Source organism: Vespula pensylvanica, chromosome 1, assembly GCF_014466175.1.
Source record: "Vespula pensylvanica isolate Volc-1 chromosome 1, ASM1446617v1, whole genome shotgun sequence".
In the NCBI taxonomy this organism is placed as follows: domain Eukaryota; kingdom Metazoa; phylum Arthropoda; class Insecta; order Hymenoptera; family Vespidae; genus Vespula; species Vespula pensylvanica.
In genome coordinates, this window is record NC_057685.1 from 6,344,743 (window position 1) to 6,359,102 (window position 14,360).

General features: G+C 39.9%; 1 protein-coding gene across 12 annotated transcripts in view; it reads left to right on the forward strand.

Annotated features, from left to right (window-relative positions):
- Nucleotides 1-14,360, forward strand: part of LOC122626960 (protein lozenge-like) — a 100,821-nt gene that overhangs the window by 74,741 nt on the left and 11,720 nt on the right. For 8 of the 12 annotated variants that reach the window (XM_043807661.1, XM_043807678.1, XM_043807595.1 and 5 more), the window contains exons 1-3: nucleotides 8,416-9,125; nucleotides 10,648-11,289; nucleotides 11,796-12,026. In XM_043807661.1, the coding sequence (XP_043663596.1) occupies nucleotides 10,980-11,289; nucleotides 11,796-12,026 (541 nt within the window). In that variant the 5' untranslated portion in view covers nucleotides 8,416-9,125; nucleotides 10,648-10,979. Of the gene's footprint in view, nucleotides 1-4,832; nucleotides 5,593-7,916; nucleotides 8,251-8,415; nucleotides 9,126-10,647; nucleotides 11,290-11,795; nucleotides 12,027-14,360 lie in introns of those variants that run through there. The other 4 variants (XM_043807616.1, XM_043807606.1, XM_043807634.1 and 1 more) reach the window with 4 other exon arrangements.

Here is a 14,360-nt window from a genome sequence, read left to right on the forward strand (position 1 = left end):
GTTATTATAGATAAAGTTATAAAAGATTTACTCTAGATTTATGGATATTGATTGTATATCTATTTTTAAACGAAATTCATCGGCCATGTTGACGGGTACATTAACAGTAAAACTACCGACCTATTTTTATTCCATTCGTCAATTTGACGGGTTGCGTTTAACTAAAATACTTTATTCGTTATCATTTTTAGTTTATTTAAACTTACAATAATAAATAAACAAATATACGAATATCTATTAACAGTACTATATCAATTATGATTTCGAGAATTGTGAAAATATAAATGAATAATTTGATTGTAATAGTTCTTGTATTAAAATGAGTGGTTTTCTTTTCTGTTATAACATTAATTCGTATCATTACGATAATCAAAATCAAAAGAAATTGCTAAAAAATAATATTTATGATTTCTCTAACTTTTAATATGAAATCTGAAATCTGTTGAATTGACGGATCCTATAAATCTAGTAAAAGTAATGTATTATGGATCGACCAATCGTTTTTATTCTTCAATTTTTGACAGACGTTGGATAAAATATCGATGATTTTTGTAACTATAAATACGAAATCTGAAATGCGTTAAATTAATGGATTTTATAAATCTAATGTTAATGTTCGAGTGTAATGGAACTTTATTTAGCAGACGTCGAGTTAATGCGGAGTAAAGATTTTCTGGAAACGATTAAATTTGTAAATGTTTTATCATCGTTTGCTCGACTCTACGTCTTTTTTCTGTTTTTTTATTTCCTATTTTTTTCTATTTTTTTATTTTTTTATCGTTTTTATAATCACGCATCCCAACGTCGATTATGTTTTCCCATCGAGCTATTAACTTCGTAAAGTAATTCGCAATATCGCTCGCGAATTGCACTGGAATGATTGAGAATCGATTTGCCGAGTTCGTTCGATTATTGTTCTATTCCTTTTTAATTTTCCCTTCGATTAGAACGATATTTTCGGCTAGAATATAATAAAAAAAAAAAATGATATCATTTCGTTCGCAGAAATGTTTAATTAGTTTTCTCCAATTTTTAAATACAATAACCAAGTAGACACTACGTGTTTACAGTAGTAAGTACGGCTACTAAATGGATGATCTCAAGATCTCTCCCCTTTTATATAGAAACAACCCCGGATGATAAAAGTATACCGATGCTGCCATCTATGTATCGAGAACCGAACGAGAATCTAACTTTCTGCCACTCGCGCAGCATTCAGCGCCAAAATACGAAAGTTTTCTGCACCAATATTCAAACTTGAAAGAATTACAACTCGTTTTTTTTTTTTTTCATTACGTTATTCATTAATGCGAATTTTAAAAAATTACAATTTAGAAAAATTCAAAAATCGAAATGTAATTAATGTTCCTTTCTTTCTTTCTTCTCCTTCTCTCTTTTTTTTTTTTTTTTTAGCGTACATTTATAATGTACGATATATTTTTGTAGCATATATTTTTACAGACGATATAAAGAGGAAAAAATTGTGGATATATTTTACAAATAGAATTTATATTCATTGGATAAAAATAATCGGACGTGATGGTCGAAAGATTTTATTAACTTTTTATTAACGCGAGTATAGTATTATCATCACTATTCAACGTGTAAAACTTGTTCGTGCTCGTTCGTCTACTTTTAGACGCTCGAAAATCCATCTTTCTCCGGCGTGTAGGCGGCACCCCTACGTCCGTCCCACTCACGCTTGCAAAGTCTGGAACCGATCTCCCCCTCTCTAAAACCGCAAGTTCCCTTTACCCTCCGCTCACTCTCGTACCACGTCGCTACTAACCATTCGGGAAATGTTTATTCTACCCTTTTACGTCGTGCTTTAGGGGGTGGTCTTTTTGTTGTACACTCTCGACTTTTCGATCGGGGGATCAACGACTTTGGTTCTCTTACAAAATGATGAGAAAGTTCAATGGTTGTAGCTTTTGAAATTACTAAAAAAAATTTCTCTTTTCGTTCGTTTGTTTCTTTTTTTTTTTTTTTGTTTTTTTTCTGTTTTTCTGATAACACTTTTGTGTACAACAGTTTCGAGCGTTAATTAAAATTCTGAACTTGTTAAATTATGGAAAAGTTCAACGGATGTGGCGCTTTGAAATGACAAAAATTCAGCCTTCCTTTTTTCTTCGAAACGTTTCTATATAAAAGAGTTTTCCAGCATTAATGACAATTTTAAATTTATAAAATTACGAAAAAGTTAAATGGATGGGATTGAAAGATTGCAAAAAAAAATTGCGAACTTTCATATTTCCTCTGACAACATATTTACTTTTATTTTCATTTAAAACGACTCGCAAACGTTAACAAAAGTTCTAAACTCTTATAAAACGACAGATCATCGTCAATAAAAGAATGTAGAGATATTTACAATGAAAAAAAAACCAAAAAACAAAAAAAGAAATAAAAATAAATAAATAAATAAAACTATCATTATATCCTCTTTCTTTTTTTCTCTATTCGCTCGTAACCTACCTAGTATTAAAACTTTTATTTCAAACTCGACATAATTAATGATCAAAATCGAAAATCGTTCGTAATGAATTGATACGAATTAAATAAAGAAAGAAAAGAAAGTAGTCTATGGATTCTTAGCGGTAACGTATCTATCAATTGGATTGGATTTAACGAAAAAAAAAAAAATAAAAAAATAAAAAAATAAAAAAATACAACAACAAAAAGAGAAGGAAGAAAAAGAAACAGGAAAAAGAAAAAAACAGGTGGAAAAAAAGTTATATGTTTTTGCGAAAGAGGAAAATGTCGAATGAGGTGATCTTAGTTCTGGCTGCGGAGGAAGAAGAGAGAGAAGGAGGATGCGCCAGTGGGCCGGGCAGGCCACAGGACCGCCCCTCGACTCTCGACTTACTTTTGCCATCTTGCCTCCGATTCTGCGGTTAGCCCCACTTCGACCAGAAAGCAGGGAAGCCGCTAGCGTTCGTACCGTTTTCTCTTCCTAGCCGTCGCACTCTAACCGGACCCGCGAAATGGCACACGCGTTACGTTTCGACGAGTTTTCGATTTACCCTTACCCTGGGTGAAGACTCCTCCAAGGTGGGTGTGGGATTGGGGGGTGGTTAGAAGGGGGAAAGGGTCCTGGTATATCCAAAACATTCACCTGGTCAGTGGTTTCTCATTGGGAAAGTTTCTTGATTTGCTCGTTTAATGATTTTACTGCTACTATAGTAGTCTCTTCGTATAGCCTTTTGATAAGATTCCAATGATAAAATTTGTGAATAGTTTTATGGTTTAAAAGAAAGGATATATGTGAATATATTTATCTATGTTAGGTTTCAATATGTTTCTATATTGTATATGGATATTTATATTATGTGAGTATATCCATGTGTTTTGTATATATATATATATATATATATATATATATTTTGTAAGTATCAATATGTTTGTATTATTTATAGATCCGCATTGTGAATATTCTTATTTTATATATATATATATATATATATATATATATATATATATTCATGTATACCGTAAGTAAATTAATTTTTTCATCGAAAAGAGCAATTTTGCTTTCTCAATTTCTTTTGTGGATTTATAACAAAAATATAGAATACCTATACGTGTAATATAATAAGGATTAACGATGGCTTCTGGTTAACGATGAGCCGCGATCATTTAAGCATTAACCAAATAGATGTTCGACTCGTTGGCGCGGAACGAGATGCAAACGATTCTTTTGCACCGTCCAACGGGCAGGAATTAACGCGGATTCGTCGTACGTCTCCATTGAACGGTTTAATCGAGCCCTCGATCGATAACGCGTTTTCATTTCGCTCTTCTCTCTCTCTCTCGCTCTCTCTCTCTCTCTCTCTCTCTCTGTCTCTGTCTCTGTCTCTGTCTCTGTCTCTGTGTCTCTATCTCTGTCTCTACGTCCGTCTCTCTCTGCCACTCCCGAAGCCCGTCGGGCTATTTAGAATCGCGTTTCTAATTACGGCCGCTTTCTACTCACGAATTAACGGCCATCGATGATTTCGAACATCAAGCGAATCAAAGAATCGGCAAACCGAATACGAGAAAACATTAACGTGGATTATGTTACCTATCAACGTGTAGTAGTGGTGGTCAATGGGAATTGAACGAAGTGAAAGAGAAAATGCAAAAAAAAAGAAAGAAGAAAAAAGAAGGATGTTAAAATAGAGAGATGAAAAGGAGAATGAAAAATGTAGAATTTTCGAAATAAAAAGATAATGAGGGAGAGAGAAAGATATACAAGATATATATATATACAGAGAGAGAGAGAGAGAGAGAGAGAGAGAGAGAGAGAGAGAGAGAGAGAGAGAGGAGAGGGGAGGGGAGGAGAAAAAAGAAAAAGAAAAAAAAGAAAGTAGTAGTAGTAGAAGTAGTAGTAATAGTAGTAGCAATAGTAGTAGTAGGTCGACATAATAATAATAATTTTTACAAGGCCGCGGGCGCGTAATCAAAGCTGCGTGTTACACATGTTCACCACTGAGAGTCGAGGTATAGAAGGAGAAGGAAGAGGAAGAGAAAGAGGAGGAAGAGGAGGAGAAGAAGGAGGAAGAGGAGGAGGAGGAAGAAGAGAAGGAGGAGGAAGAGGGATGTGGGTGTCTAAGCGGCATCCTCCCTCCAACTTGGAGGAGCACCCCCGTCGTCGTCTACGTCGTCGTAGGGGTGGTCGCGTCACGTGGAAGGGGCGGCACACGGAAGGGTAGGGGTGGCTGGAGAAGAGATAGAGAGGGGAGAGAGTTCCGCTCGTGTTATATCGGTGAGAAAGAGAGAGAAAGAGAAAGAGAGAGAAAGAGAGAGAGAGAGAGAGAGAGAGAGAGAGAGAGGGTTGAGTTTCTCTGTCGTCGTAGGAGAGTGGAGAAGAGGAAGAGAGACGAAAAGGGGTTGGAACGAAAGGGGTGGTTTAGCGTTCACGCGGCACGGTTGCTGCTACCGTTGGCGTTGCTGCTGGTGTGTTGCTGGTGCTACCGTCAGCTTTGTTGCTCGCACGCACCCACGTTACCATCGCACGCTGCCAGTACTCGTTTCTCTCTCTAAGCCGCTGGTAGAGCCGGCCTGTTCGGTTTCGTATCGCGAACAAACGAAACAACCGGTTTTCCAAGCGCTCGTACATACATACTGAACGTACAGACAAACATACACACAACTGTTTACTTCTTTTTCCTTCCTTCTTTCCTTTCTTTTTTTCTTTCTATCTCGACACTAGCATTATCACGATTATTTGTTGTTCGATCGCACGACACATAATACGCACATTGTTGTCGACCTATCGCCTATCGGACGCTTGCGAACTGTTTCTATCTTTCTTTCTCTCTCTCTCTCTCTCTCTCTCTCTCTCTCTCTCTCTTTCTCTGTTTCTCTATCCATCCATCTCTCTCTTTCTCTCTCTAACGTGACAACACACGTGCTCGCCACGATCCCTCACGAAACCTACTACACGATGTTATATCGACTGATTCTATTTCTCATTGGATACTCGACCACTCGAAGATTCGTATTTCCCTTCGACGATTCGTGACCTCGTGACTATAGAAGAGTGTGATATTTATTTAGATATCTTGATGTCGTGATATCGTGAGTGTTCCGAAGACTATTTCAAATCCCCAGGTGGGTATGTACATATGTACGATCTTGTTATCGTCCAAATTGTATCCCGTATCATATTCCACGTGGATGGAGAATGAGAGAGAGAAAGAGAGAAAGAGAGAGAGAAAGAGAGTAGAATGGAAGGAAGGTTAGTTTTCATTTTCCCCATTGGCGAGAAGTGCTCTCGAGCATCAATTATCAATCGATGACAAGTCCATCGATTAACATTGTTGCGTGTGACACGGCGTGATTTGTTTCGTGTGCTCGTTTTTATTAACGATTAACCTGATTGAAAAACTTCGACGAATCGCTTAAAGAAAATCACACGAAAGATCGTCGGTTTTGCGTAAAGTGTGTCACGACTCGATCTTGTCGAAACCTACGAAACGAAATTTTGAAGCGAATGAATATTAGAGGGAGGAAGAAAGAGAGAGAGAGAGAGAGAGAGAGAGAGAGAGAGAGAGAGAGAGAGAGAGAGAGAGAGAGAGAGAGAGGAAAAAAGAAAAAAGAAAGAAAGAAGAGATAAGGTGTGGCGGTAGGAGCAGCTGGCGGAGGGGGGGGGCATCGAAGATATCGGATCGAGTTGGTTGGAACGCAGGAAGTATCTCGTCGGCGGAGCGCGTTGATCGGAGCGTGACGAGGGGTAATTGAATGTAGGTATGGCATTTGCATTGACAAGCTCCAACAGAGATAATTCGAATCTCGTCGAATGCAGCGGTCCACACGGGCGTTAGGTCGTTTGTCAATACGACGACGGCCGTCCAGTTTCAACGTTTCCACCGTATCGCTGTTTGTCACCGTCTCGTCGGCGATCGTCCGACTGTACCTCCGAATACCACCACCGGCTATTTCTCCGTTCGATGCGACTAGTTTTTCATTCCTTTTTACTTCCTCTCGAGTCCTTAACACATCTCTCATCTCTCATCTCTCTCTCTCTCTCTCTCTCTCTCTCTCTCTCTCTCTCTCTCTCTCTCTCTCTCGCTCTCTGTTTGATCCTCCATGGGTTCAACATTTTCTTACAAATATAAATTCCTTCGATTCTAATATCTTTCTCTTTCTTCCTGCTTCTTTCGTATTTCAGAGTTTCGAAAAAATGATCATTGTCGATCATTTTCTCGATCCTTATTCACGATCGACATCTTTGCAATCGCAGTCTCGATTCTTTACCGAGGCCAACATACCAGCGTACTCGCGATATCATCCGCGTCGGCATACGGCGTACAATGGAGTACGGCTTCACTTTCGAAAATCAAACATAGAGAGTTCGCCGGGCGCATCCTCACGCTGCACTGTTTGTACGAATGTGCAAACAATGGAGCTACCCATTTCCTGCGCGAATATATCCTGACGATATCCAACCGGTCGCAGACTTGCCGGCAGGCAAACACGCAGGATAACCTCGGATTTCTCTGAAAATACGATCATCATCTATTCGGTAGTACATAGGTTGGGCTGATTCGTTACTACGAGATGAATGAATATTTTTTTTTCCTCCCCCTTTTGTTTCCTCTTTATCATTTAGTTTTTATCAACTTGTCATTTGTGAATCATTAAAGTTGCATCTCTTCCTCATTCACTCTCCCTCTCTTTCTCTTTTTCTGTCTATGTCACTGTCCCTTTTCAATCTTATTCGACGGATTATTATTTTCAAGAGACACGAAAAAAAAAGTCGTTAATAAAAATAGAACAGAAGAAGAAAAAAGAGAAAAGAGAGAGGGAAAAAAAAGACGTCAGAGAGAATCTAGAGTCCGACGAGAGAGGATCATTTTTCACCGAAAATCCGTGCGCTTAATTTTGCAAAACTAGCGGGCTCTTCGCGAGCGATCTAATAACGACGGCGGCGAATTCTTTGAAAAGAAATCGCTGAGGACGACGAAGAGGAGGATGAGGAGGATGGACCACGGGGAAAGCGATCAAATCGAGGTTCGATCGATCGATCAAAGCCGAGCTCCCCACGGATGTCCAGCACGCGAGCCATACCGCAAAAGGGTTCGAGGGGAAAGAAGAGAGCGGGAGAGAGATGGAGATATATATATATATAGAAAGAGAGAGAGAGAGAGAGAGAGAGAGAGAAAGAGAGAGAAAGAGAGGTGGGCATCGCGAGAGGGAGAGAGCTTCGAGTCCGGTGGGAGATAAAGCGATAAAGAGCAACGTGGGATAGAAAGAGAGAGACAGAGAGGGATAGAATGAGGGTTTTGAAAGAGGGAAAGAGAGACGCGAAGCGCGCCAATGAGAGGAGCAGCGAAAGAGAAAGAGGGAGTCGGAGCGCGCATTGGGAAGAGTGAGAGAGTGAGAGAGCGAACGAGCGAGAGAGAAAGAGAGAGAGAGAGAGAAGGAAGGATGGCTGGAAGGAGTGGGGTGGCGGAAGGGTATGAGAGGAACCAGGAAAGGGGAAAGGGATGCTGCGTGTGTTGGCATGGACCAGTGCGTCAACGGCTGTTGCCTCACACGAACCGCCGAAATTATAGTTAGTGACCCCAACGGGTGTTCCGAAATACACCACAGAGTACCGTAGCACGCCCAGAATAGAAGCATCACCGAAGACTCCTCACGGATATCGTCCTATCATCCTTCTGGAATATTGTTCACGAGTTACCTCGAGACATCCCAAGAGGATCTTTCTAGGAATCTCGATGATCCTGCCAAACCAAATCCTACCCTCTCGGATAATATCCTCATGTAATCGTCTTTAACTTCGTTAACTGTGCACTCGGAAATTATCATATCTTCTCGTATCTTCTCTTTCATATCTTTCTTCTTATTCTTCTTCTTCTTCTTCTTCTTATTATTATTATTATTATTGTTATTATCAACATTGTTATTATTATTACTATTATTATTATTTCAAGTGTGAACAGTGAACGATTAGAAGAAATCGTTTGAAAATTGTTACCAGTGTTAGATTTTATGTTCGTCTCTTTTCGTTACCTCGTTGTATCGTTTGTTTCGTAGTGTCAGAAGATTTCGAGTGTGGATAACGAACAGTTATTATTTGGATTGGTGGTGTGCAATCGCGCGTGTCCCTTGGATGAAATGCTTTTGAACGATCTTATCAGTGATTAATATTCTACGTACACGGAGTGTTATTACTACGAAGGGAAATCTTTCGTCGGAGTTTATCATTTTGTGCAGTTTGTGAATGTCGTGATGTCCACGTTGAAGAACGTTCCTTCTTCAGAATAATAATGTAACAAAGGTGTTCAACATTCGTTCATACGAGATATTAACTACAGAAAAGATCGTTCGTCGAATTGAAATTAATCTCGTAAAGGAGGAAAAGAAGAAGAAGAAGAAGAAGAAGAATATTTCATTCATAAAAATGTTGCTAAAAATCAATCATTTTCCTTTTGGATTCGCTGAGAATTCATTTCAAGAATGTTCTCAATGCTCCAACGACTTAACGCACCAACGTGTTTAACTATTCGTCCAATGATATCTCGAGTTTCAATTAAAACCTGTCAAAATCGTAAACAGAGATTCGCAGGGATATCAAATAATCGTGTCTCGATCTGCGTATCGTTTTTCTCTGGAAGAGGCAACAAGCAACGAGCTTGGTAAGAGATTTGAATGCGAAGTTAAGCGGGCATCTTAGCCGTCGCAACGTCGTCGAAGATTCTTACGAAAGTTCTCGTAAGATCTCCGAGAAGGAGAATTAGCGCGACACCACCGAACCCCTTATTACCCTATCCCTCAATCTCTCTACGTTTTTAACTAGGGAAACGTTTCGATGCGATATTTCCGATCGAATTTCGACGAATAGATATTCATTTCATGACTCGATACACAATAGATCCCTTTCGTACGTTTATTAGACAAGAGTAATCATAGAATCGGTCGCGTTAGACACGACGATAACGTTTCTCTCTTTCTTTCTCTCTCTCTCTCTCTCTCTCTCTCTCTGTCTCTCTCTCTATATATATAATATATATGAATTACTCATTTAACGAGCGTAATGTAATAGCACTTATCGATTCTACATAATTTCCCGGGCGGTTTCCGTTCATTGGTAATCGTACGTAACCGATAAGCGATCGATTCCAATATTATAGGAACTATTTCGGTGCTGACTAAATTTCATCCTAGACAATATTAACGTGTTCCATTCGTTAACGTTGTCATAAAGAAGAATAATTGTCATTGGAGAAACTTGTTAATTATTAGACGAACGAACTGATTTACCATCTATATCCGATCGTTCGTTTTAGCTACGTTGTTAGTTTTAATTTAGAAATGATCTCGTGTACCTTTTCGTATCGGTGACGAACAAGGAAGGACGAAGGACGAAGGATTGACAGAGAACAACGTGGTAACGTACCACGTGTAGTTTGACACGCGGTCGTAGTGCGTAGGGGTTGAGAGTATTCGTGTGTGGGGGTTTGCCTCACCGGTGGTGGCCGTTCTTTTTCCCCTATTTTTTCCGTCCCCCACCACTAGCTCTCGCGGATCTGCCCCTCCGTACCACCTGGATACGCCGTGTCAGCCCCGGTGACGTGCGCAAAAATTACTGAATGAACGGTGACGTCACCAGGCGCCCGCGTGAAAAGTGTGCGAGTCGCTTCGTTCGTGTCAACCGTTTTCCCCTTCCCTTCCTCATCCACCTCCACCTCCTCCACCTCATCCTCCTCCTCCTCCACTTCATCCTCTTCATCCTCCGACCATTCCCTTCTCTCTTCCTCTTCGTAGTACTCTTTCACTTTTTCTCTTTCTCTCACTCTCTCTCTATACGTATATATATATGTATATATACATATCTCGATGGAGTCTTGTTTGTTTTCTTTTTTTTTATTCTTTTCGTTCGTAGTATAGAGATTCGATGAGAAAAACAGACTCGTCAAATGTAATAGACAAATGACCTTTCCACGTAATTCCACGTTATCCTAAATAATTCCAATAATCGTATTGATTTTTCTTTACCAAAACATTCTTGCGATTACTCATCCGACCGTAGAGTTTGTATACACTTGACTTTGACTTTGAGGGTCAATATACATACATCTGACTCATTCTCTCTCATTTACGTCGACGACATCGAACGAAGAGGTTTTACTTCGAAAATGAGAGTTTCTCTGGTTGCAGATCTTCGTTAATTCGTACCTGGATCGTGTATCGGAATCATTCGTGATACTTTGACCACAGGACGGGAGGGAAAAAAGATGACGAAGTTTGCAACGTCGAACGAGATATTAAAAGGAATAATGTATTAAGAGATTCATCATTATTCGTTGTACGAACGAAAAGATAATGTTAATTGAGTGAACTGGTCGATAAGAAAGAAATATTTCGTTAGAGAAATCATTGGTGATATCGGATGAGAAAAGAATTGAGATTCTAAAGCATCTTTTGAAAACTGGGCTGTTCGGTGGTTCGAACCGAATGGAAGGATGTTTCATCCGGCGTTCTGACTGCCTATGGATATATTCGACCGTTGCAACGGCGGCGGCGGCGGAAGCACGGTAACCGGAAGCGGCGGCGGTGCTTCGGTGAGGACATCGAGCAACGAGTCTGGCAGTGGAACGTCTAGCGGTGGAAGTGAGAGCGGCGGAGGATCGTCCAGCAGGATGCAGTTGACAGGAGCTTCGGCTCCTGGGGCGGCTGCCTCACCGGAGTCCGGCGTCTCGCCATTGACGGACGCTTATACGAAAATGACCAGCGATATACTTGCCGAGAGAACCCTTGGTGATTTTGTTAGCGAGCATCCTGGCGAACTCGTCAGGACAGGTGACTTCTTTTCTCGACTCTTTAGAACGTAACGTCACGCAATATTTCGAGCGATAAACGATTCCGAGTATTTTTATAATTTTTATTTCGTTTTATTGTCACAAGAGAAAAGAAGAAATTTATTCGTCCATCCCTTTTTATCGTTCGACATTCACGTTTCTGCGATATAAAATAATGGGAATGTCTTTATTTCTAACACGAATCGAATCATTCGCTGCCGAAACATCCGATGTGAAATATAACTTTTGTTATTTCAGATTTTTATTTTTGTAATACTTTGCAAGTATAATACTGGTATAACGTTACGATCTTTTTACATTGTACGATTTTTCGGAGAATGTAAACAAAGTCGTTGTTACATTTGTTTATTTTAATAGATTGTAATCGTCGTCGTTGCTAAGGAAAAGTCTGCTTGGTTAATTCAGATCAGGAACATGAGAATCATACACGTCGTTACTTAGAATTATCAAACTTTATTCTCATTATGAAAATGATTTCTTTTACAGGCTCACCGCATTTGGTTTGTACCGTTTTACCAGCCCATTGGAGATCCAACAAGACATTACCAGTGGCGTTTAAAGTGGTAGCTCTCGGAGAAGTCGGCGACGGCACATTAGTGACGGTTCGAGCTGGTAACGATGAGAATTGTTGTGCCGAGCTAAGAAATTCAACGGCGTTGATGAAGAATCAGGTGGCGAAGTTCAACGATCTGAGGTTCGTCGGTAGAAGCGGCAGAGGTGAGTCGAGATATTTTTCATAGAATTATTAATTACCATTTCTTGAATACTATAGAGAAGAAAATGGGATTTGTGAGAAACGAGGGATGGTTTCTTCTCGTATCACGAAATATTCACCTAACGTCTTCGTTGCTTCTCGTGTTACTCGACGCGCGTTCTAAATTAGTTCTAACCGAGAGAAAGGAAGAAGATGTAGGAAGAGAAAGATATATATATATATATATATATATATATATATATATATATGTGTGTAGAAAGAGAGAAAGAGAGAGAAAGAAAGAAGGTGACGATGAGCGAAGAAGATTATTCCTGATCTTAAAAGACGGTGAAGCTTCTTGGCCTACTTTCTCCTTGTTTCATTCATAAAAGTAGAAAGTTGCTTGGCTTTCGTCGGCGAAGCGTGTCGCCCCTCGGCGTCGCGAATGAAAACGAGAAAGGATAGGGACCCTTTTCGTAGAAGGAAGAATCCTTCTTGGTCTTGTAGTAGTAGTAAGGGTAGGTCGTGGACGTCTTGAGACACCCTCCTTTTTCTTTAGCCTTTACCGAAGGGAAAAGTCTTGCCAGTCTGGAGTCGTTCCTTTTCCGTAGTGACGTTGAACGAGCAGCTAGCTGCTTTCTCTTAGTCTCCTTATTGTGTGAGGGTGGTTTCGAGAAGATTGTGACGACGATGACGACGACGACGAAGAAGACGACGACGACGAAGACGATATCTTAGGGGTGGGTAATGGCTTTTATTTGTCCGCACTACCACCGACCGATCTAACGTTTATTTCACCTACCATCTTCCTTCGTTGAGAGGAAGAAGAGTAAAGAGGGACGAAACGGGACGCAACGAAGCCAAAAGTAGGGTTGCTGCTGATATTAATTGAGGTTTCAGACGGATTTTAATTAACGTTATTAGCCATGGTACTTCGTTTAATCCAATTCGACCTTGCAACGAAAAGCTTCTACTCGTCATTCGACCTACTTCCAACGCTAGAATTAATAAATTATTCCTTTAGATTAGGATTCTTTTACTTTTCTCTCTTATTTTTTTTTTCTTTTTTTTTTTTTTTTTTTTAATTATTATTGACTATAGCAAATATTTTCCGACATAGAGTTTGAAGTAGAAAACGATTAGAATACTACGTACGATCGATAAGAAAACAATATCTGTTTTCTTTGAATCCTTTGCGTAGATATACCTTTACGAACACAATTCTCTCTTTGTAAATTACAGATTTTCCGAATTCTCTCTCTCTCTCTCTCTCTCTCTTTCTAGTCGTACAACGAAGGGAGATTCACCCTCTCAGGATTTTAGAAGCTCGCGAGCGTCTGTCATTTGTCTGGGATTAGCTCTCGATTGTTTTCGCTTGGCATGGAATTAACATAAGCTTGGATGAAGAATGTAAGAGAAGTGTCTCTCGTCAGGTTCTCGTCTCTCCGTTCGTCTCTCCTTGAATATTCCTAGAAACCGATGTGCGCCGAACTGTCTTCCCCGAATCTATAATGATCCTCTTGTTCTTCGAACATAAAGGCACTCAGACTCGTACGAACTCGAGCGTCGAGCTCATTGAATTTAAAAGGCACGTTGATCATCGAATCAGCATAGTTTGTAATTTTTAATAATTGTTAATACGAGAACAAAAACGAATAGCTAGCTTATATATCGATCTTAAAGTAACATGGATAAGTATTAATATAATAATTCCTAGTAATAGTAGAAGAAGAAGAAGAAGAAGAAGAAAACAAGAGCGTCAACGACATCGTTCGCGGAGAAGACTAGCTCGATAGTATGATAGTCGAGAGCTTTGCAATATCGATGATAAGCCAGAGACCCCTTGCCGCACGTTCAACTGTAATGCCTGCTCCATCAGAGCGAAATCTACCCCGAAGGTACTGGATCGTTTCTACCCCTTTGCCTCTAAGCCCTTTAACGAGATAGATCATTTGGGTGCTTATAGTTTCAGCCTAGGAGTATAGGAGTACGTTGGAACTTTGTTATCAAGGATGGGATTTCCTTCCTCTCGATTTCTAAGATGAAAGTGCTTTTTCGTGGCTCTAATCATATATACGAGGGCCCAACCTTATCTCAGTCTTTTTTTATCAGATAAAAGCGTCATTAACGTTAAGAGCGTGTCTTCCATACTCTAGAGAGTCGACTATAATTAATTCGTTCGTAGGTGAAGTCGTTAGAATAAAATTGTTCACTCTCTTTCGTTCTCTCACTCTCTCTCTCTCTCTCTCTCTCTCTCTCTCTCTCTCTCTCTCTCTCTCTCTCTCTCTCTCTCTCTCTCTCTCTCTCTCTCTTTCTCATTAAATGTTCACACAGTTGGAAACTAAATTTCATGAAAC